The sequence below is a fragment of the Mobula birostris genome, chromosome 29 (assembly GCF_030028105.1).
Source record: "Mobula birostris isolate sMobBir1 chromosome 29, sMobBir1.hap1, whole genome shotgun sequence".
Taxonomy (NCBI): Eukaryota; Metazoa; Chordata; class Chondrichthyes; order Myliobatiformes; family Myliobatidae; genus Mobula; species Mobula birostris.
The window spans coordinates 18,981,156-19,005,046 of record NC_092398.1 but is presented as its reverse complement, the minus strand read 5'-3'; the positions used below and the strand labels follow the sequence as shown (position 1 = coordinate 19,005,046).

General features: G+C 47.5%; 1 protein-coding gene across 3 annotated transcripts in view; it reads left to right on the top strand.

The window, feature by feature from the left end:
• Nucleotides 1–19,548: 19,548 nt before the first annotated feature.
• The window catches only part of LOC140190213 (RNA binding protein fox-1 homolog 3-like), a 43,144-nt gene continuing 38,801 nt past the window's right edge, over nt 19,549–23,891 (top strand). For all 3 annotated transcript variants that reach the window (XR_011883554.1, XM_072246763.1, XM_072246762.1), the window contains exons 1-2: nt 19,549–19,732; nt 20,696–20,941. Coding sequence is in view for 2 of the 3 variants with exons in the window: in XM_072246763.1 (XP_072102864.1) it covers nt 19,652–19,732; nt 20,696–20,941 (327 nt within the window). In the remaining variant the exon portion in view is untranslated. The remainder of the gene's footprint in view (nt 19,733–20,695; nt 20,942–23,891) is intronic.

Here is a 23,891-nt window from a genome sequence, read left to right as displayed (position 1 = left end):
TATGTAGACTGGAGTTAGAGCTTTGTGCTTTGACTCTTGATTGGGTCACCCATGCCAAACAGGTCAAAGGGTAGAGGCCAGAGTAAGAGTGGTCCACCAGTCCTCCAAGTTTGGGGCTTCAGCTTGGGGTTAATATCTCTGACTGGTAAAAAAAATAGTTTTGGAAACAGCAGGGAAGAATCCTTCTATATCCATGTGTGACTGCATGGACAGACAGAGATGAAAGACCTTCATTGCTGCCCTAAATGTCAGTGGCTAACAGGCAGTAAAAAAACCCAGTCCAAAGTAGTAGAAAAGTGGTCTTAGTGTTGCTTCTGAGGCAGTGATTACTGTTGTGCTAATTGGTTCAAGAACTGAATGGTTAAAGGGAAGCAGCTATTCCCGAATCTGTTGGTGTGAACCTTCAGGTTTCTGTACCTCCTGCCCGATAGGAGTTGTGAGAAGATGGCACAGCCCAGATGGTGGTTCTTTCATGATGCATGTTGCTTACCTCAAGTTTCGTTGCTATTCAACCATGCATGAATACCCACAAGTTTGATCGAGGGACGGCTGTGCAAGCACGTGGACGTCAGTGAGTTAGACTGGTGTGAAGTTTAAAAGGAGACAGCTTTACAGAGCTGGTGACAGAGTAGAGGGAGACAAAGTAGGAGGGCTTTGGTGATAATGGGTCGAAGCCAGGTAGGTTATCTGTGAAGAATAGAAACAAGAAGTATGTCTGTGAGGCCAGTGTTCTGTACTGGATGTCAGATGTGGGAAGTCTGGGAGATGCCCAGCCTCCTGGAGGCCACATCTGCGCCAGATGCATCGAATTGCAGCTCCTTAGGGACCGGGTTAGGGAGCTGGCGCTGCAGCTCGATGACCTTTGTCTGGTCAGGGGAAGTGAGGAGGTGATAGAGAGGAACTATAGGCAAGTAGTCACACCGGGGCCTTGGGAGGCAGGTAAGTGGGTAACAGGAGAGGGAAGGACAAGAGGCAGATGCTAGAGAGTACCCCTGTGGCTGTCCCCCTTAACAATAAGTATTCTGTTTGAGTACTGCTGGGGGAGAATGGCCTTTCTGGGGTAAGCAACTGTGGCCATGCCTCTGGCACAGAGTCTGGCCCTGTGGCTCAGAAGTTTAGGGAAAGGAAGCAATAATAGGGGACTCTATAATTAGGGGTCACACAGGCGATTCTGTGGACGCAGGAAAGAAACACGGATGGTAGTTTGCCTCCCAGGTGCCAGGGTCTGGGATGTTTCTGATCACGTCCACGATATCTTGAAGTGGGAAGGTGAACAGCCGGAGGTCCTGGTACATGTTGGTAACAACGACATAGGTAGGTAAAGAGAGAAGATCCTGAAAACAGACTACAGGGAGTTAGGAAGGAAGTTCAGAAGCAGGACCTCAAAGGTAGTAATCTTGGGATTACTGCCTGTGCCACGCGACCGTGAGTATAGGTATAGAGCTAAGGTGGAAGATAAATGTGTAGCTGAGGGATTGGAGAAGTGGGCAGGGATTCAGATTCCTGGATTGTTGGGACCTCTTTTGGAGCAGGCGTGACCCGTACAAAAAGGATAGGTTGCCCTTGAATCTGAGGGGAACTAATATCCTGGCAGGGAGGTTTCCTAAGGCTCTTGGGGAGGGTTTAAACTAGAATTGCTGGTGGCTGGGAACTGAACTGAAGAGATGGAGGAAAGGACTGTTGACTCACAAATAGAGAAAGCTTGGAGACAGTGCGAGAGGGAGGAGAGGCAGGTGATAAAGAAGGGATGCGTTCAGACTGATGGTTTGAGGTGTGTCTATTTGAATGCAAGAAGCATCATGAACAAAGTGAATGAGCTAAGAGTGTGGATTAGTACTTGGAGCTATGATGTTGTGGCCATTACAGAGACTTGGATCGTTCAGGGCAGGAATGGTTATTAGAGTGCCAGGCTTTAGATTTCAGAAAGGACAGGGAGGGAGGCAAAAGAGGTGGGGGTGTGGCACTGCTGATCAGAGATAGTGTCACAGCTGCAGAAAAGGAGGAAGTCATTTAGTCACTGTGGGTGGAAGTTAGAAACAGGAAGGAGTCAATAACTCTACTGAGTGTTTTTTATAGACCACCCAATAGTAACAGAGACACAGAGGGGCAGATAGGGAGACAGATTCTGGAAAGGTGTAAAAATAATAGGGTTGTTGTGCTGGGAGATTTTAATTTCCCAATGAGGTGGAGTTTGTTAGGTTTGTTCAGGAATGTTTCCTGACACAATATGTGGATAAGGCTACAAGAGGAGAGGCTGTACTTGATCTGGTATTGGGAAGTGAACCTGGTCAGGTGTCAGGTCTCTCAGTGGGAGAGCATCTTGGAGATAGGGATCACAAGTCTACCTCCTTTACCATAGCGTTGGAGAGGGATAGGAACAGACAATTTAGGAAAGTGTTTAATTGGAGTAAGGGGAAATATGAAGCTATCAGGCAGGAACTTGGAAGCATAAATTGGGAACAGATATTCTCAGGGAAGTGTATGGCAGAAATGTAGCAAATATTCAGGGGATAATTGTGTGGCGTTCTGTGCAGGTACGTTCCAATGAGATAGGGAAATGATGGTAGGGTACAGGAACCATGGTGTGCAAAGGCTGTTGAAATTCTAGTCAAGAAGAAAATAAAAGCTCACAAAAAGGTTCAAGAAACTAAGTAATGATAGAGACTTAGAAGATTATAAGGCTAGCAAGAAGGAACTTAACAATGAAATTAGGAGAGCCAGAAGGGGCCGTGAGAAAGCCTTGGCAAGCAGGATTAAGGAAAACCCCAAGGCATTCTGCAAGTATCTGAAGAGCAAGAGGATAAGACGTGAGAGAATAGGACCAATCAAGTGTGACAGTGGAAAAGTGTGTATGGAACCGGTGGAGATAACAGAGGTACTTAATGAATACTTTGCTTCAGTATTCACTACAGAAAAGGATCTTAGCGATTGTAAGGATGACTTACAGTGGCTTGAAAAGCTTGAGAATACAGACATCAAGAAAGAGGATGTGCTGGAGCTTTTGGAAAGCATCAAGTTGGATAAGTCTCCGGGACCGGATAATCTGTATCCCAGGCTACAGTGGGAGGCGAGAGAGGAGATTACTGAGCCTCTGGCAATGATATTTGCATCATCAATGGGGATGGGAGAGGTTCCGGTATTTGGAGGGTTTCGGTTGTTCCCTTATTTAAGAAAGGGAGCAGAGATAGCCCGGGAAATTATAGACCAATAAGTCTTACTTCAGTGGTTGGTAGGTTGATGGAGAAGTTCCAGAGAGGCAGGATTTATGAACATTTGGAGAGGCATAATATGATTAGGAATAGCATGGCTTGTCAAAGGCAGGCTGTGCCTTACGAGTCTGAATGAATTTTTTGAGGATGTGACTAAACACATAGATGAAGGTAGAGCAGTAGATGTCATGTATATGGATTTCAGCAAGGCATTTGATAAGGTACCCCATGTAAGGCTTATTGAGAAAGTCAGGAGGCATGAGATCAAAGGGGACCTTGCTTTGTGCATCTAGAATTGGCTTGCTCACAGAAGGCAAAGAGTGGTTGTAGATGGGTCATATTCTGCATGGAGGTCAGTGACCAGTGGTGTGCCTCAGGGATCTGTTCTGGGACCCCTTCTCTTTGTGATTTTTATAAATAAGCTGGATGAGGAAATGAAGGGATGGTTTAGTAAATTTGCTGATGACACAATTTTGGGGGTGTTGTGGATAGTGTGGTTGGCTGTCAGAGGTTACAGCCGGACATCGATAGGATGCAAAACTAGGCTGAGAAGTGGCAGATAGAGTTCAACCCAAATAAGTGTGAGGTGATTCATTTTGGTAGGTCAAATATGATGGCAGAATATAGTATTAATGGTAAGACTCTTGGCAGTGTGAAGGATCAGAGGGATCTTGGGGTCCGAGTCCATAGGACACTGAAAGCTGCTGTGCAGTTTGACTCCGTGGTTAAGAAGGCATACAGTGCATTGGCCTTCATCAATCATGGGGTTGAGTTTAAGAGCCAAGAGGTAATGTTGCAGCTATATAGGACCCTGGTCAGGTCCCATTTGGAGTACCGTGCTCAGTTCTGGTCACCTTACTACAGGATGGGTGTGGAAACTATAGAAAGGGTTCAGAGGAGATTTGCAAGGATGTTGACTTGATTGGGTAGCATGTCTTATGACAATAGGTTGAGTAAACTCGGCCTTTTCTTCTTGGAGCAGCGGAAGATGAGAGGTGACCTGATAGAGATGTATAAGATGATGAGAGGCATTGAGCGTGTGGATAGTCAGAGGCTTTTTCCCAGGGCTAAAATAGCTAACATGAGAGGGCACAGTTTTAATGTGCTTGGAAGTAGGTACAGAGGAGCTGTCAGGGGTAAGTTTTTTATGCAAAGAGTGGTGAGTGCTTGGAATGGGTTGCCGGCGATGGTGGTGGAGGCAGATACGACAGGATCTTTTAAGAGACTCCTGGATAGGTACATGGAGCTTAGAAAAATAGAGGGCCATGGTAACCTCAGGTAATTTATAAGTAAATACATGTTCTGCATAGCATTGTGGGCTGAAGTGTCTGTATTGTGCTGTAGGTTTTCTATGTTTCTAAGTACAGTACAGCTAAACAAAACAGAATTATTCTGGGGCCAAGGTGAAAAACACAGTATCAACAGTCACACACAGCAGAAGGCGCATATGGCACATGTAAGATATCAGTAAAATACAGTCACACCAAAAAAAAAAGTCCAGGACACTAAGTCCATGAATGTTGCAGCAGTCTGAAGTTGAACACAATACAGCTTGTCTTCTGCTGAGCGAACACTTGGGGGCAGCACTAATTGCAGCTTGGACAACACGCCACACCTCCTCCAGTAGAGTGCACCAACTGCAACACCCCTTCCTGGGCAGCTGGAAATAAGTGACACCATGTCTTGAGGCCTGGTCCTTGTTATGACCGAGGCCACGTAGCTCCCCGCTGTCCACCAATAAATCAGTGAATTGGACTTGCAGCATTCCACATTAACAATGTGAAACAGGTTCTTCTGATCAGAAGAAAAGTGACTGTTGGACTACACACGTTCTTCACACACCAACTCCTCTGATTCCTCTCTGATGCATGGAGCAGCAGCACGATCTGCACCAAGTCCAGCTCCTTCAGTTTCTCTGCCAATGACTAACTCAGTAGACCTGCAGTACTTTAACTTCTTGATATACAGCAGGGTCTTGCGATTGTAAAAAGAAATAATATGTTTAAATGGGTCGTAATGGGGTGACCAGGAAGATAAAGATCTTTAGGGATTAGCTTAATTTGTCACCGGTACATCATACCCCAGAGGCCCACCGTTGATCATGGATGTTGCATCTCAGCTGTGTTTGCAATACACCAGCCAGAGCTATACAATGTGGACTGCAAGCTGTTACCTATGTAGCGGGCTGTCCCTCTCTCCACACCTCTGACGAATCCAAAGGAACGGTAGAAACCAATACAGTTTGTCACCAGCGGCATTGCAGGAGTTGACAGTTAGTGCAGAACTCAATGTAGGGCTGCCTTGGAGGTTCCAGCTCTGGATTTTTCTTGGAGTTTACTCCCAAAGCCTTTGTCATGAATGGGTATAGCTACAAGACAGCGAGATTTGAGATTTGAGATCAGAGTTTTCCTTCTTTTAGACGAGCTGGCGACCACTGGTAACAAGCCTCATCCACGCAAAGCAACTGGTTTTAAGGCCCCAGTCACCTGCCTTTGCCCCTGTTCCTGTCAGTAGAAACATTTCTGCAGGGGTTAGTTATTAAGTCACGTGATGGCCAGGAGATGGACTTGGTTGTCAGAGTCTATTTGCGACATGGGACAGTGGAAGCATTTAATGGGTAATGGGAGCTTATCCCCACGATCTCCCCTAGCTATAATATTCTTAAGGAACAGTGTGCATCAAAACATCGAAATGTACACAGTGAAATCTGCCATTTGTGTCAATGGCCAACACAGCCTAAGAATGTGTGGGGGTCAACCCCCATGTGTGTTATGCTTCCAGTGCCAACATAGCATACCCACAACTTACTAATCCTAACCCGTATATCTTATGGAATGAGGGAGGAAACCCACACGGTCAAGGCGGCAGGAATGGAACCCCAGGTTCTGGTGCTGTAATGTGTTACACTAGCCACTATGCTACCATGCCACCCACAACACAAAATACTCCAACTTGAAAGTAAATTTACTATCAAAGTACATATATGCCACCATATACAACCCTGACAATTTTCTTGTGGGCATACTCAATAAATCAATAGAATAGAAACATAACAGAATTAAAGAAAGACCGCCCAACTAGGGCATTCAAACAAAACGTGGAAGACAGCAAACTGTGCAAATACAAAAAGAGGAATGAATGAATGAATAAATTAATTAATTAAAGGCATCCGTTAGTCTTGCAAGACCATGGATCTGCGCCTGGAAAGTCTTCACTCTCCAGGGCGCAGGCCTGGGCAAGGTTGTATGGAAGACCAGCAGTTGCCCATGCTGCAAATCTCCCCTCTCCACGACACCAATTTTGTCCAAGGGAGGGCATTAGGACCCATACAGCTTGGCACCAGTGTCGTCGCATATATATTGAGATAATGAGATGAATAGTCCTTAAAAGTGAGTCCATTGGTTGTGGGAACATTTCAATGATGGGGCAAGTGAAGTTGAGTGAATTTATCTCCTTTGGTTGAAGAGCCTGATGGTTGAGGAGTAATAACTGTTCCTGAATCTGGTGGTTCTGTGGTTGATAGGCTAAACAGCTTGAAGTTCCTCAGCATCCACATCACCGAAGATTTCACATGGTCTGTACACACTAGCTATGTGGTGAAAAAGGCACAACAGCACCTCTTTCACCTCAGACGGTTGAGAAAGTTTGGTATGGGACCCAAATCCTAGGAACTTTCTACAACTGAGAACATCCTGATTGGCTACATCGCTGCCTGGTATGGGAACTGTACCTCCCTTAATCGCAGGATTCTTCAGAGAGTGGTGCGGACAGCCCAGCACATCTGTAGTTGTGAACCTCCCATGATTCAGGACATTTACAAAGACAGGTGTGAAAGGAGGGCCCAAAAGGTCATTGGGGACCTGAATCACCCCAACCACAATCTATTCCACATCTGGGAAATGGTACTGCAGCATAAACGCCAGGACCAACAGGCTCCAGGACAGCTTCTTCCACCAGGCCATCAGACTGATTAACTCATGCTGATTTGAGTGTATGTCTATGTTACATTGACTGTTGTATTTATTATAAATTACTATGATTGCATATTGCACATTTAGATGGAGACGTAATATAAAGATTTTTACTCCTCATGTCTGTGAAGGATGTAAGAAATAAAGTCAATTCTGGGGCCAGCTGGTGGCACAACGACATCGGTGCTGGAGCCGGGAGCAGAGGTTCCCGGGTTCGAAACTAGTCGGGTCCACTCCCAAGTACGCCTTCCATCCGTGCCGTGTTGAGTGTCAAGATCGCAACTCGACCTCGTAAAAAAAATGAAGGGAAAATACTGCGAAACTGTCTGTGTGAGGAGTGGCGCACCACACAGTTTCTCCCTCGCTCCGCACCTTGTAAAAGCCATGAAAAAGACATCATCGTGGATGCACGCACACACAGACGCACACGTACAGTCTTGCACACACGCAGGCACATGCCAAAAAAAAAGAAAAAAAGGTCAGTTCAGTTCAATGGTGTGAGTCTTGAGGTGCCTATACCATCCTTCCTGATGACAGCAGTGAAAAGAGAGTATGTCCTGGGTGGTGGGGGTCCTTGATGATGCACAGTGATTCATGCTCAATGGTGGGGAGGGCTTTACCCATGACAGACTGGGCCATTTCCATTACTTTTTGCAGTGTGGCCTAAACAAAGTTTTGTACAGCTGCAACATGACAGGGCTGAGAATATACAAGCATTAGCAGGTAAGGAAGAGTTGGTAAGTTTGCAAACTTACTTGGGCAGCACGGTAGCGAGGTAGTTAGCACAACGCTTTGCAGAACCAGCAACCAGGGTTCAATTCCCGCTGCTGCCTGTAAGGAGTTTGTACATTCTCCCCGTGGAATGCGTGGATTTCCTCTGGCTGCTCCAGTTTCCTCGCACAGTTTAAAGATGTACCAGTTGATAGGTTAATTGGTCCCATGATTAGGCTAAGTTTAAGTCGGGATTGCTGACTGGCACAGCTCAAAGGGTGAAAGGACACATCTCGTGCTGTTTCTCAATAAATAAATCAATGGAAGAAGCCAAAGAGTGGTAGTAGAGAATTGCTTCTCCGAGTGGAGGCCTGTGACTAGTGGTGTGCCACAGGGATCAGTGCTGGGTCCATTGTTATTTGTCATCTATATCAATGATCTGGATGATAATGTGGTAAATTGGATCAGCAAATTTGTTGATGATACAAAGATTGGAGGTGTAGTAGACAGTGAGGAAGGTTTTCAGAGCCTGCAGAGGGACTTGGACCAGCTGGAAAAATGGGCTGCAAAATGGCAGATGGAGTTTAATACAGACAAGTGTGAGGTATTGCACGTTGGAAGGACAAACCAAGGTAGAACATACAGGGTTAATGGTAAGGCACTGAGGAGTGCAGTAGAACAGAGGGATCTGGGAATACAGATACAAAATTCCCTAAAAGCGGTGTCACAGGTAGATAGGGTTATAAAGAGAGCTTTTGGTACATTGGCCTTTATTAATCAAAGTATTGAGCATAAGAGCTGGAATGTTATGATGAGGTTGTATAAGGCATTGGTGAGGCCGAATCTGGAGTATTTTGTTCAGTTTTGGTCACCAAATTACAGGAAGGATATAAATAAGGTTGAAAGAGTGCAGAGAAGGTTTACAAGGATGTTGCCAGGACTTGAGAAACTCAGTTACAGAGAAAGGTTGAATAGGTTAGGATTTTATTCCCTGGAGCGTAGAAGAGTGAGGGGAGATTTGATAGAGGTATATAAAATTATGATAGGTTTCGATAGAGTGAATGCAAGCAGTCTTTTTCTACTGAGGCAAGGGGAGAAGAAAACCAGAGGACATGGGTTAAGGGTGAGGGGGAAAAGTTTAAAGGGAACATTAGGTGGGGCTTCTTCACACAGAGAGTGGTGGGAGAATGGAATGAGCTGCCAGACGAGGTGGTAAATGCGGGTTCTTTTTTAACATTTAAGAATAAATTGGACAGATACATGGATGGGAGGTGTATGGAGGGATATGGTCCGTGTGCAGGTCAGTGGGACCAGGCAGAAAATGGTTCAGCACAGCCAAGAAGGGCCAAAAGGCCTGTTTCTGTGCTGTAGTTTTTCTATGGTTTCTATAGTTTCTAAATACACATAAAGATGAAACCATCATAGGGAGTGAAGGGGAGAATAAAGAATAGCACTGGAATACACTGGACAACAAAGATTTTGTTTCCTGAATACCTTTGGTGTATCATGGATTTTGGGCTGCTGATCATGAACTTTTCCTATCACACACCACTTCTTTGAAATCACCTATATTTGTTATTTCAATTCATACGTCAGTGAAAATGCTTCACATAATGTAAGCTGAAACCATGAAGTACAACATGTCACTAAAAATTCATTTTCTACTTTCCATTTTGACCTCTTCCCTGCAAACCTTGGCACTGACAGTGATGAGCATGGTGAAAGGTTTCACCAGGACATTGCGGTCATGGAGAAATGGTAACAGGGCAACCAGAACCCATCAGTGCTGGCGGATTGTTGTTGGGCACTTAAGCAAAAAGCCTCAGACACTGAGTACAAATGAAAATCATCACAGAACATTTTTAGCTTAGTTGAACTATTGCAAAGCATCAGCACCATTATGCGATTAAATGGATTATATTCAATAAAATTTAATTTCTTGTTTCTCAAAATTCCTATGGGATTCAAGTAGTCTGCAATTATACTTGTGTTCAGCATCAAGTGATCTATCATAAACTAAAAGAATTAATGAGCAAGCAGCACTTTTGAAAAAATTTGCAGTCCAGTGATATTGATCGGCTGGATCAATGGACTGAGAAGTGGCAAGTGTGATTTAAAGTACAGAGTTCAAAGTAAATTTATTATCAAAGTACATACATAATCACCATATGCAGCCCTGAGATTCATTTTCTAGTGGGTATACTAAATTATCATAGAATAATAACCATAGTAGAATCAATTTAATTCAGGTAGTTGCAAGGTGATACAGTTTGGAACGGTAAATCATGGTAGGATACTTACATGGAATCGAAAGGCCTCGGTTCCTATTGTAGGCAAAGGGGCCTGGGAGTACAGGTGTGTAATTCTCTTACAGTGGAGCTACAGATAAACTGGGCAGGGCAAAAGCCTTTTGGCATGCTGGTCTTCATTAGTCATGGTACTGAATATAGAATTTGAGAGGATATACTATGATAATGTCTCAGGTTGTTACGGTCTTCTGTTGGACAGGCTGCAGCTGGCATATTCGGTTTGTTTTTCACCATCCTGTTACATGAAGGAAAAAGTGCCAAAAAAACGAACAAAGTAAAAAGTAAAAGGTTAAATTCTCCCTCTCTCTCTCTCTCTCTCTCTCTCTCGAAATTCTGCAGATGCTAAAAATCTGGAGTAATACACACAAAATGCTGGAGGAACTCATGTAGTTAGGCGGGAGGGAGGGAGGGAGGGAGGGATGGAGACCCTTTTCTCCCTCTACTTTCTCCCTATCTCTATCTCTGTCCCCCACCTGTGTTCTCACTTTCCCTATCTTTCCTCTCTCTCTTAAACAAATGAGATTCTGCAGATGCTGGAGATCCAGAATAACACACACACACACACACACACACACACACACACAAAATGCTGGAGCCAGGCAGCATCTATGGAAATGAATAAACAGTCAACATTTCAGGTTGAGACCCTTCATCAGCACCATTCTTTCACACTTTTTATCTCACTGTTTTTCTCTGCCCTTCTCTCCACATCTTTCTTTTGCCATGTTTCCTCTCTCCTCTTAATCTCCTTCCTGTTCCTCGTTCCTTCTCTCTTCTCTACCTTCCCCCTTCATCCTCTCTCACATCCTTCTTCTGTGCCTCTCTCTCCCCTTTGCTCTCCACACCTGCTCTCTCCCTTCCATCTCCTCTGTTATCTTCAATCTCCTTTTTGTTAATTCTCTACCCATATTTTTTACCCTCTCTTTCCCTCTTGTCCCCTTCCCCCACTCTCCCTTCCCCCTTTCTACCTCCCCATCATTCCCCCCTCCCTAGGCCCTTCTCACACTTTCCCTCTCTCTCCTGCTCTCTTCCTCTCTCCTACCTCTGCCCTCTTCTCCCTCTCCCCATCCCTCCTTCTCTCCCTTCCTTCCGTCCTTCAGACCTACTCCCTGCCCCACCCCACTCTGTCACAGATGCCTGACACCTACCGTGGTGAGCTGATGGACAGGGGACAGGTGTCTGGGAGCCTGCCTCCTGCGCACTTGAGTCCTGCTCACCATTGCTCACCCCTCCTCCACCCTCTTCCCAAACTCCCATGATTGTTTGCGCTACGGACCATATGCGGCTGCAGGATTGGCCTCTGCTACACACACACACACACAAAACTTTCTCTGATATTCCCCCTCTTTCTTTCTCATACTCCTCTTTCTCTGTTCTCTCTTACATTCTCTCATATTCCCCTCTCTGTGTTACTCCTGACCTTCCTCATCCCATCCCCTCTTTCCATAAGATATAGCAGCAGTATTGGGCTTTTTGGTCCATCGAGTCTACTCCGCCATTTCATCATGGCTGATCCATTCCCTCTCATCCCCAATCTCCTGCCTTCTACCTGTACCCCCTCATACCCTGACTAATGAAGAATCTATCAACTTTTGTCTTAAATATACCCAATTACTTGGCTTCCACTGCTACCTGTGGCAATGAATTCCACAGATACACCACTCTCTGGCTAAAGAAACTCCTTCTCATCTCCATTCTAAATGGACGTCCCTCTATTCTGAGGCCGTGTCTGCTGGTCTTAGACAACCATGCCATGGGAAACATCCTATCCACATCCACTGTATCAAGGCCTTTCATGCCTCACTTCTCTGGGTCCTTCTAATTTCTCCTTCTTCTGGTTGTCTACCTTCTCCTCTCACTCTCTCTCCCCACCTCCCTCTTCCTCTACATTCTCTCTCACTCTCTCCCCTCATCCAATCTCCCTCCATTTTTTGTTGACACTTCCTTTCTCATTATCTCCCTACCCCCTTTCCTCTTACTTTTATCTCTCTCCTTCCTCTGATCCCCTCTCTCACCTTTCTCTGGTACCCCCTCTCCCTCCCTCCACTACCTGCCCCTTTTGTCTCCCTCACTGTTCCAATCCCCTCCACTCTTTTTCTTCACTTCGTTCTGCCTTCTCCTCTTCTTTTCTTTTTCTCTCCTCCCTCGCTCTCCTTTCCTCCCGATTCCTCTCCAATCCCTGTCCCCGCTTCTCCCTGCTCTCTTCTCTTCTTCCTCCCCCGTCCTCTTTCATCCTCTACTACTCTCCTTCCCCTCTTTTTCTGCCATCTCACCTTTTCTGTCCCTCCATCTACCCTCACTCACAATCTTCGTTTCCCCTTTTACACTGCATCCTCTTAACCCACTCTCCCTCCCCCTCCACACCCCTCTTTCTCCCCCCTCTCCCTCCACCTCTCCCTTCTCTGTCTCCCTCCCCCTCTCCCTCCACCTCCTTCCCCTCTCTCCCTCCTCTTTCTCCCTCCTCTATCTCCCTCTGATTTCGCTCTCTCCTTTCTGCCCCCCTACTTTTTCTCCCCCTCTCTCCCCTTTTTCCCTCGCCTTTCTCCCGGTTCTCTCTCTCCCTTCTCCCTTTCACCCCTTTTCTCTTTTCTTCTCCTTCCCACCACTCTCTCTCTCTCTCACACACACCACACACACACACACACACACACACACACACACACACATTTCAGTTTCTCCCTCCCCTACACCCACCCCACCCCCACCTCCCACCTCCCGCTCCGCCTGCGTCTCTCCCGTCAGCAGTCAGCCGCTGACGAGATGCCATGCTGCCCTCGGCGCCCATGGTCCTGCACAGGTGCAGCGCGCCCGTCTTCCCGCAGACTGCACCGCGCTATGCCGGACTCCTCCAGGTAACGGCTGCCCGCCGTCAACCCTCCACACCGCGCACCCCCAACACCACCGACCCCGACCCCGCCAGGAGATCCAACGTTCTCGGCTGCGACGCCAATATTTTTCAGCAACTCTGACACTCGACTGAAGGGCTGAGAGTGGGCATCTGATTTATGGGTGGAGGTGGGGTTGGTGAGAGAGGGAGAGAGAAGTAGTCAGAGAGAGAAAGAGGTGTGAGAGGCAGTTAAAACGTGAGGGTGAGAGGTTAGCGGAGATAGGGAGGGAGAGAGGCAGAAAAAAGGAAGGGAAAGAAACAGGGGAGATGGAAGGGAAAGAGATAGTCAGAGAGAGAGAGAGAGAGTGTGAGAGAGAAAGAGAGAAAGAAAGATAGAAAGAGACTGAGATAGAGAGACGTGTAGAGAGAGATTGAGGAACTGAACCGAGAAAAGAGAGGGAAAGAGAGAGAACGGGAGAGGGAGAAACTGTGTGTGTGTGTGTGTGTGTGTGTGTGTGTGTGAGAGAGAGAGAGAGAGTGGAGAGAGTGAGGGAGAGAGAGAGACAGCGGGGTGGGGGGAGGGAGAATGAGAAAGACGGGGAAGGGAGAGAGAGAAAGAGATAGATGAAGAGAGAAAAAGAGAGAGTTAGAGATAGGGACACAAACACATGTTGGGAATGTGACGCATGTAGCAGCGGAGTTCTATTTGTGTCTCAGCATCTTCTTTCCCTCACCCGGTCCCGACGCGAAGGGGCCGCCACACTCGCCACAGTGAATGCGGCCTGACTGATTCGGACGCTTTCTTTCTCCTGAATTTCCTCTGAATCCTCTCCAATGCAAGCACGCTTTTCCTTAAATACGAGGCCCAAAATTGCTCACAATATTCTAAATGCAGCCTAAACTCGAAATGCATGCTAAAATGGCATCTGACGTTCTTACGACTGACCCAAACTGCAAGTTAACCTTTGCAAGTTGATTTGGGGATCTGTGCTGGGACTTGGATGAGAATGTGGATGGGTGGATTGTTACGCTTGCAGGCAATGCAGGATATAGATCAGTTGCAGATATGGGCGGAGAAAAGCTGATGGAGTTTAACTTGACCAAGTTGAAATTTTGCACTTTGGGAGATCAAATGTAACGGGACAATATAGCGTTAAAGGCAAAATCCTCAATGGTGTTTAAGTTCAGAGGGTTTGGGGTCCAAGTCTAAATCTCCCTGAAAGTTTTTGCAGTTTGACGAGGTGTAAAGGTGCTGCATTAGTCGACGCACTGAGTTCAAGAGTCGGGAAGTTATGTTACAACTTTATAAAATTCTGGTTTGGCGGCATCTGGAATATTGCAACACACATAAGAGTTGCTGGTGAACGCAGCAGGCCAGGCAGCAGTTAGTCCTGACGAAGGGTTTCGGCCCGAAACGTCGACTGCACCTCTTCCTAGAAATGCTGCCCGGCCTGCCGCGTTCACCAGCAACTTTTATGTGTGTTGCTTGAAATTCCAGCATCTGCAGATTTCCTCGTGTCTGGAATATTGCATTCAGTTCCCGTTGCCCCATTACAGGAGGGATGTGATGGATTTGGAGAGGGCTCAGAAGACGTTGACCTGGATTCGAGAGCGTGCCGCTGCAGGACACACATTTCACGATGTATGTCAGTGATATGAAAACTGATTCTGATTCTGAAAGGCTGGACAATCTACAGTTCTTTTCTCTGGCGGAGATGAGGGGAGCCTCGATAGAAGTGTGTAAGATTGTGAAGGACATAGATAGAGTAGATCGATGTTACCTTTCTTTTCCCCATGATCGAAATGTCTAATATTTCGAGCGTTTGCCTTTAAGGCGAGAAAGGGGGCAAGTTCAAAGGAGAGAGCGGCGAGTGCCTGGAATGCACTCTCCTGCGCTCCCACGAGTGGTGGTAGAAGCGAACGTCATGGTCCTCTTGGAAAGGCACATTGATGCGTAGGGAATCGAGGGACATGGACATTGTCCTGACGAAGGGTCTCGGCCCGAAACGTCGACTGTACCTCTTCCAAGAGATGCTGCCTGGCCTGCTGCGTTCACCAGCAACTTTCATGTGTGTTGCTTGAAATTCCAGCATCTGCAGATTTCCTCGTATATGAACATTGTGTTGGCAGAAGGGGTCAGTTTAATTACTTCGTGCAGCCCAACACTGCAGGCGTGTTCCTGTGCTGTACTTTGTGATCTGACTAGGACTTCCAATTCCCCTTGCAACTCCGATTTCGAAGTTTTCTCCCCATTTAAGAAAATATTCCAGAACTTTATCCTCCGGACTAAAGTGCATCACGTCACCCTCCCCTCTCCGGGTTTCCGAAATGACCTATCACCCCTTCCCCTTCCCCCACCCCTTCTCTCTCTCTGGGCTGTATCAAGTCACTGGTCACAATCTTATCGCGGGTGTCACCAGTCTGAGTCCCGCTGTCCTTGCCAACTCAGGACACTATGATAACAGCGTCGTCAAACTCATTCTCTGTCACCCCCGGTCCCGGCTGCGGAATGCGACGGAAAGAAGCCGCGTTGCCTTTTTAGGAAGGCGTTTATTTATACCGATTCAGCTGCCGCCTCGGGTGTGAAACAATTCGAACCCAAGGCAAGGGAGACAGTGAGTGAGTGGGGGAGGGGAGCAGGGAAACTTGGCAAAGATCGGGTTACCTGCTGCTTCATTCTTTGAAATTCCCGTCTCGGGATGGTGATCTTCCCCGTGCTTCACCACCAGGACCCTATTTCCCGTTCCGTTTACACTCACCGGGATCCCATTTTCCTCTCCCTTTATACCCACCTGTATCCCGTCTCCCGCTCCCTTTAAACCCAGAACCACTTTTAATATCACAGGCATGTGCCGTGAAATGTGCTGTTTTGCGGCAGAAATACATCACAATACATTAAAAAAACTCTAAATTACAAAAAGAAATATATTAAAAATAAATTAAATGAGTAGTGCAAAAAAAGAGCAAAATTAGGAGAAAAAACATATCGAGGAAGTATTCATGAGTTCATTGCCCATTCAGAATGGCGATGCTGAAGAAGCTTTCCTAAAACATTGAATGTGTGGTTAAAAACGCAAACACGAGGAATTCTGCAGATGCTGGAAATTCAAGCAACCCACACCAAAGTTGCTGGTGAACGCAGCAGGCCAGGCAGCATCTCTAGGAAGAGGTTCAGTCGACGTTTCGGGCCGAGACCCTTCGTCAGGACTAACTGAAAGAAGAGCTAGTAAGAGATGTGTGGTTCTTCAGGCTCTTGTACCTCCTCCTTGATGGTAGCAATGAGAAGAGGGCAAGTCCCGCATGATAGGGTTTTTAATGGCGGATGCCGCCTTTTTTGAAGCATCGCCTTTTGAAGACTTATTGAAACTCTGTTCCCCGCTACAGTTAAACCCACCGGGACCCCGTTTCCGGCTTCTTTTCATCCGACTGGGGCTTGGTTTTCTGCTCCCTTTAACCCCACCGTGACCCCGTTCTCCATCTGCTCATCGAAAATGGGCACCTCCGCTCCACCTGCCAAAAGCGGAATTTTCCAGTGGCCAAATATTTTGATTCCAATTCCCATTCCTACATGATGGTCCATGGTCTCGTCTTGTACCACGATGAGACTACCATCAGGGTGGAGGAGAAACGTCTGGGCAGCCTCCAACATGGAGGCATGAATATCTCTTTCCGGTAAAAAAGTTCCCTAACCCTCTCCTCTTCTTCTGTTCCCCATTCTGGTCTCTTATCTCTCCTCACCTGCCGATCACCCCCCACCCCTTAGTTCCATCCTCATTTCTTTTCTCATATGGCCCACCTCTTCTATCAGATGTCTTCCTCTCCATCCTGGCTTCATCTATCACCTTCTAGCTATTCTCATTCCCGTTCCCCACTTTTTTTTTACGTCTTTCCCCTTCCTTTGCACTCATGAAGAAGGGCATCTGTCTGAAACGTCCACTGTTTATTCATCTTCATAAAAGCTGCCTGACTTGCTGAAGTCCTCCTGCATTTTGCGTGTGTTGCATTGTTAACTCTCAGAAATTTAGAGGGTGCATCATGCAACCAGTGGGAAATGGATTGTTTTAAAGCATACAGTAAGGAGGATCCATGCCGGTGGAAGCGTTCAGGAACAGTATATTTTTCCAGGAGTTTGAGGAGACTTGATCTGGGAAATACAGGGTTTAACGTGTGGGTTCCTGGGGGTGTACACGCTGGAGGTTAGAAGAATGGCGGGGGGGGGGGGATCTCATTGAAACCTATCGAATATTGAAAACTGTAGAGAAAGAGTGGATGTGGAGAGGATTATTCCTAGTGGCGGAGTCTGGGAGAAAAGGGCGCAGTCTGATAATATAAGTACGTTCCTTTAGAACAAAGATGAGGAAGAATTTCGTTAGCTGGAGAGTGGTAAATCGGTGGAATTCATTGTCACAGACAGCTGCGGAGGTCAAGTCATTGGGTGTATTTAAAAGTGAGGTTGATAGATTCTTGATTAGTAAGGGCATCGACGATCACGGGGAGAAGGCAGGAAAATGGGTTTGAGACGGGTAATAAATCAGCCACGATAGAATGGCAGAGCAGACTCGATGTGCCTAATGGCCAAATTCTGCTCCCATGTCTTAGGATCTAATGGTCTAAGGACACCATAGAAAGCCAGAAAAGAAACTGTGTGTGTGTGTGTGTGTGTGTGTGTGTGTGTGTGTGTCTGTTGGGGGGGGGGCAGAGGTATTCGCAGCGTCGTTAGCCACGGATGACATGTAGACAAAGAGTGGTGAATGTAGTGTCTTAATTTGAGAAAGGGGGCAAAGACAAGCCTGGGAATTGTAGTCCAGTAAGTCTGACGTCTGTGATAGTTAAGTTACTGGAGCGGATTCTCGGAATCAGAGCCAGGTTTACTGTCGCTGACATATGTGATGAAATTTGTTGTCTTACAAGACCATAAGACAAAGGAGCAAAATTAGTCCATTCCGTGCTGTTTGATTCTAACTGCGCCAGTCCTTGTAACACCCACAGTCTGCGTCGTGGATGTAGAGAGGATGCTTCCCCTTGTGGGAGATGATAGAATGAAGTTGTGGTGGGGTTTGTGAGGGGGCATACATCACATAACAGGCCTTTCGGCCCAGCTGTTCCGTTCTGACCGAATGCATATCAATGCTAGTCCCATTTGCCCACGTTAAGCTATTTCCCCTCCAACTTTTCCAGTCCATCTTCCTGTCCAGGTGTTTTTTAAACGTAACTGTACCTGCCTCTATTACTTCCTGGGGCAGTTCCTTCCACACCTCTACTGCCCTCCATGTGGGAAAGTTGCCCCTCAGGTTCAAAGTAATGTTATTATCGAAGTACACATATGTCTCGATTCAGTGGATGAAGAGAGGATGTTTCCTATGGTGGGGAAGTCGAAGACAGAAGGACACAGTGGTAGAATCAAGGGGCGTCCATTTAGAACGGAGATGTGGAGGAACTTCTTTGGCCAGAGTGCAGTGAATCTGTGGAATTCGTTGCCACAGACGGCTATGGAGGCCAAGTCATTGGATATGTTTAAGTTTGAGGTTGATAGATTCTTGATTAGGCAGGGCATGAAGGGATACATGGAGAAAGCAGGAGACAGCGGCTGAGAAGGAAAATGGATCAGCCATGATGAAATGGCGGAGCGACTCTATGGGCCAAATGGCCTATTTCTGCTCCTATATCTTATGATTTTATGTCTCCATATACGCGTCCCATTTAAATCTTTTCGCTCCCATCTTAGACCTTAGCCCTCGAGTTTCAGACTCCCCCACGGGGGAGCAAGCACACAGACATAGTCTCTCACACAGGCACACGCATACACAAGTCGCATTCATATAAACATGCACAATCACACATAAATGGATAAACATAGTCACACGGTCTGATATACACACACAGAAATAGTCTCACACAGAGGCAGATACATACAGTGAGCTCTACTTTCTCTCTCTCTCTCTCTCTCTCTCTCTCACACACACACACACACACACACACACACACACACACACACACACAGTAACTTGAGTTCGGATAGAGCCCGGCACTGACAGGTATCCCCGGCACTCCAGACTCCCCTAACTAGTGAGCAGATTCCGGGGCTGAGTGCCTGAGGTTGTGTGTGTGTGTGTGTGTGTGTGTGTGTGTGTGTGTGTGTGTGTGTGTGTATGTGTATATGTGTGTGTGTGTGGGGTGGTGATGGTTGTTGGTGGTTGGGAGGTGACTACGGCAGGGACAGGAACGCAGAAGAGGGAGAAGAAATTCCTGAGACAAGTGTCCTGGGACCCCCGCGAGCTATTTTCGCCGGGTGACAGATGTAAAAATATCTCAGGCAGCTGCTGTTGAGAGCGAGCAGGTGTAGAGGGGGTAAACATGCACTTAAAAGGAAAAGAGTTGGACGCCAGGGGATTGGGCCGGATCTGAGTGCTGGGGATTCGGTGCTGCCAGATACTGCGGCCGGCTCACCATTGGCCGAGAGGGGCAGGGGTTGGGACGGAGGGCGTGGGGAGGGGTTTCTGGGGAGAGGTGGGTGGAGAAGGAGAGAAGGGTGCCGGAGGCTGCAGAGATCGAAGCAGCATGCGCAGGGGACGGAGGCTCGATTCAGGAGGGACGGATGAGGGCTGAGGGAGAGCGGAGGGACGGATGTTCCTGGAGGGGCGAGGGCTGCCCCGCTGGGGAGTGGGGGCATTCGGGACCACCAAGATCCTGTGTGGAGTGATCAGCGTGAGTGGGAAGCGAGGGACCGGGTGACGCAAGTGGTTACGGGGATTTTGTGTGTGTGTGTGTGTGTGTGTGTGTGTGTGTGTGTGTGTGTGTGTGTGTGTGTAGGTGCGTGTGTGTAGGTGCGTGTGTGGGAGGACATTTGGTAGGCTGAACAGAACATGGAATTTTGTGCGTGGGGCTATGTCTGGGTGTCAGTGTGAGAGGATCGGCATGTGTGTGTGTGTGGGGGGGGCGGATCTGTACAATGGCCCCTGTGTGTGTGTGTGTATATATATATATATATATATAGAGGGAGTGATGGGTGTCTGTGTGACTGTGCTAGTCTGTGTGTGTTTGTGTGGGATTCGGTGTCTGTGTGTTTGGTGAGTGTGTGGGGTGTCTACGTGGAACGGGGTATATGTGCGTGTGTGGGGTGTCTGTCTGGGCGTGTGTGTGTTCTCACGTGGGGATGTCGATGTTTGTAGGGTGGTGTTGGTGTGGGGAGTAGCGCGTGTGGTGGGGGGTGGTGGTGGAGTTTTATTGTCTGTTGGTTATTGCAGTCATTCGGGGAGAGCTGCTGTCACATTCAGTCCCCTTCGCACCTAGCGCTCTCTCATCTTCTCACTCTTCTTCCAGGTTACGTAGAAACGTGTCGTTCCGTCCCACACCCAACAAGCCACAGAACTGCTGCCCACCATCACCCAATCACACATCCCTCCAGCTTCACATCGAGATCCCCTCCTACGGTGTACTCCTCCTGTACGCACCCACAGACCCGACACCCCTTCCCTTCCATAAGACTCGGCCTTATCTCCATCCTGTGTGAGCTGCGGGAGAGGGTGGGTAAACTCTCAAGAAGTCGGGCAGCGTCCGTAGAGAGGGGAAGAGGGTCTTGTGGAACCCCGGCTCAGAACTGGGAAAGGAAAAGGTTATATTTGGTTTTCGCCTAGCCCTCTAATTCTGGACTCCGTTCTCGGTCCTCAGGGGACGCAGGATGCACCCGGCTCCGGCGAGGCGCTGCCGCAAGGGTACCCGGCCCAGTACCCTCCTCCGCCTCCTCAGACCCGTCTGCCGGCCGAATACCCCGCTCCGCTCCCTCACCCCAGCCAGGAGTACGCGGGGCAATCGGTTACGGAGGCTGGCCTTCGACTCTACCCCCAGCCCCAGGCTCTGATTGAGACGACGACGGCGGTGGAAGGACCGATAACCGGAATCCCCCCTCCCCCCGCGGTAAGTGGCGAGTGACTCCGGACTGCCGGCCGGGCAGATCACGATGAGATTACTGCAATTTAAATATTTTTATTATTGTCAGATGTACCGATATGCAGTGAAAAGTTTTCCTTGCATGTACTGTTCATACCGATCAATTCACTCAGGTGGCTGGGTAGAGATTCGTCTCTGCCAAAGGAGGTGTAAAGCACCCTTTCCCTCCGCTAGGCTGCAGGTCACCCTTAGGCAAGGTGTAGCACCTGCTTAGCACCCCCAGCAAGTGAAGCCATGGGAACAGGTGGTGGATGGTCGTATGAGCAGCTGGTGCGTATCACAGCTTCTGGTTATGCGACCAGTGACGCCAGGCAAGCAATCTGTGAAGATTATTGACAATGTATTTGAGAGTTGTGCCTTGATTTGTTGGTTAGGCTGGCTATATTTGTGCATATGTCCCCACCCCCCAACCCCCCAGGAATCATCTAACTATAATGTCCATTTTCTGTTGGAGAACTGAAGTTTGGGATGAAGGGAGAGGTACGGATGGAACAGGAGGGTAGCGTAACGTAATGCTATTACAGAGCCAGTTACCCAGGTTCAATTTCCGCCGCTGTCTCTAAGGACTTTTTGTACATTCTACCCTCGATGAGTCCTCCTTTGGTCAGGGTTGGCCATGGATGTTGCTTCCTAGCTGTCTGGATATGCAGGCTAGGGTGGTACAATTCTGCTCTTACCGCGTGGGTTTCCTCCCTGTGCTCCTTTCCTCTCACATTCCAAAGGCGCAGGTCATTTGTTCACCTGGGTGTAATTGGGCGGAACAGGCTCGTTGGATTGTATGTCTCAATAATAATAATAATAATAATAATAATCCAGACACGTCGGTACCCATATTAGCCGGTGCTCTGGTCAGCATCTGTTCCCCATGTTAGGGGCGGAGGAGACTAAATCCTGGCCTGTAAATGCAAAAAGCAATACCCTTTCGCTTTTAAAGTGGAGAGATGTCTATGGAATAGAGTGATGAGATCACAGCATGCGGATTGCCAGGGCATGCCTGGAGCTAGCGATGAGCATCACAGTTAATGAACGGTTAGTAGTGCACTGTTGGATAGTCGGGCAGGCACCGGCAAACCCGAAAAGATACCGCCAAGATTCCGAGTAGCTTATCAACACCACAGGCCGCGACTGCTGCAAGTGTTTCCCGGAGGAGCAGTCTTACAACAGACACCACTCAAGCAGTTAAGAGAAGAAAGACACGCATGAAATGATCATTAGAAGTAAACACATTTATAATAAGTGTATACTACCGAGTAACGGAACTTGAGTCTCACATGACAGGATACAGAGATAAACCACCGGAACGGTTACACAGTAATATCTATGTCAATATTCAAGCACTACTAGAATAGTCCAAAAGTTCCTAGCAATTGAAAAATGAGTGTGCTTGGCTATGCCTGTACCTCAGGTTTTACCAGCCTGAGCGAGAAAAATAAATACATTAATAATTGTTGTTCGTCCATCGTCGACGTCGATGAGGACTTCGACACCATAATGGTGGTGTCGAGACTAGCGCGTGACTTGGATTGAAGTGAGGGAGAGTTGCGCAGCGTCAGCCTCACTCTCTCTTCCCAATTCCCATCTGGATCCAGTGGCAAGACAGAGTCTAGACGGCTGGAGATGGGACTAGGCGCAGTGGATGACCAGGACATCTTCTGTGTCTTGTCCTGCTCTACACTTTCCACGACGCTTGCAGAGACCGCCTTCTTGGCCGTTGGACCTTCCATTGGTCTCGTCCGCTCAATCCACCAGAGTCTGTCTTCACATGCTGGGATAGACAACTCCCTATCTCACCGAGGGTTTGAGACCTGTTGGCTACCCTCACCTGGTTTAGCCGGCTTGTCGAAGTCGTTGACCGGGGTGTGGCCGCTGTCGCATGCAAACAGCTACGGGGAGCCACAGGTGAGAGCTGAGTGCCAGGTGGGGACCAAAGGTGAACTAACCGCCCTGAAAAGGACGTGACATGTTCCCTCACCAGAGAAGCTACCCCTCCTTGACACCCCATATACATTAATAATAATAATAATAACAATAGCTGGTGTCGCCTGTCTTGTAAAGATACTGCTCAGAAGAACGCTATGACAAACCAATTCTGTGAAAAACTTGCCAAGAACAATCATGGTCATGGAAAGACCATGATCATCCACGTCATATGTCATGGCACCTAATGAATGAACCTGGGTAGTAAAAGGTAAACCAATACCAGAATACCAAATAAAGTATAACAGCTACACAGAAAGTGCAGTGTAGATAGAAAATAAAGGGCAAGGTCATAATGAGGTAGGTTATGTGGCCAAGACTCTACCCTATCATTCTGGGGAACCATTAAGTAGATAATGGTGTTGACGTTATCCTAGAGCCTGGTGGTACTCGCTTTTAGGCTTTTGTATCTTCTGTCAATGGGAGAGGGGAGAAGAGGAATGTCTGGGGAGGGTGGGGTCTTTGATTATACTGGCTATTTAACTGAAGCAGTGAGAAGAATGGAAAGTCCGTAGAAAGGAGGTCAGATTCCACGATGCACTGAGCTGTGTCCACAAATCCTCGTGGTTTTTTTGTGGTCATGAGTAGAGCAGTTGCCATACCTAGCTGTGATGCATCCAGATAAGATGCTTTTTATGGTGCATCAACAAACATTGTTAAGGGTCGATGAGGACATGCAAAATTTCTTCACCCTCCTGAAGAAGTAAAGGCTTTGGTGAGCCATCTGCAAGTTTCTTGGCTGTGACACCTACCTGGTTTGACCAGGACAGGCTGATGGTGATATCCACTGCTGGGAACTTGATGCTGTCAACCGTCTCGGCCTCAACATGGTTAATGTGGACAGGAGCATGTTCACCGCATCCCTTTTAGAACTCAATGACCAACTCTTTTGTTGACGTTGAGCACAGTTTTGCCATTACAGTATCTCTTTCTCATTCCT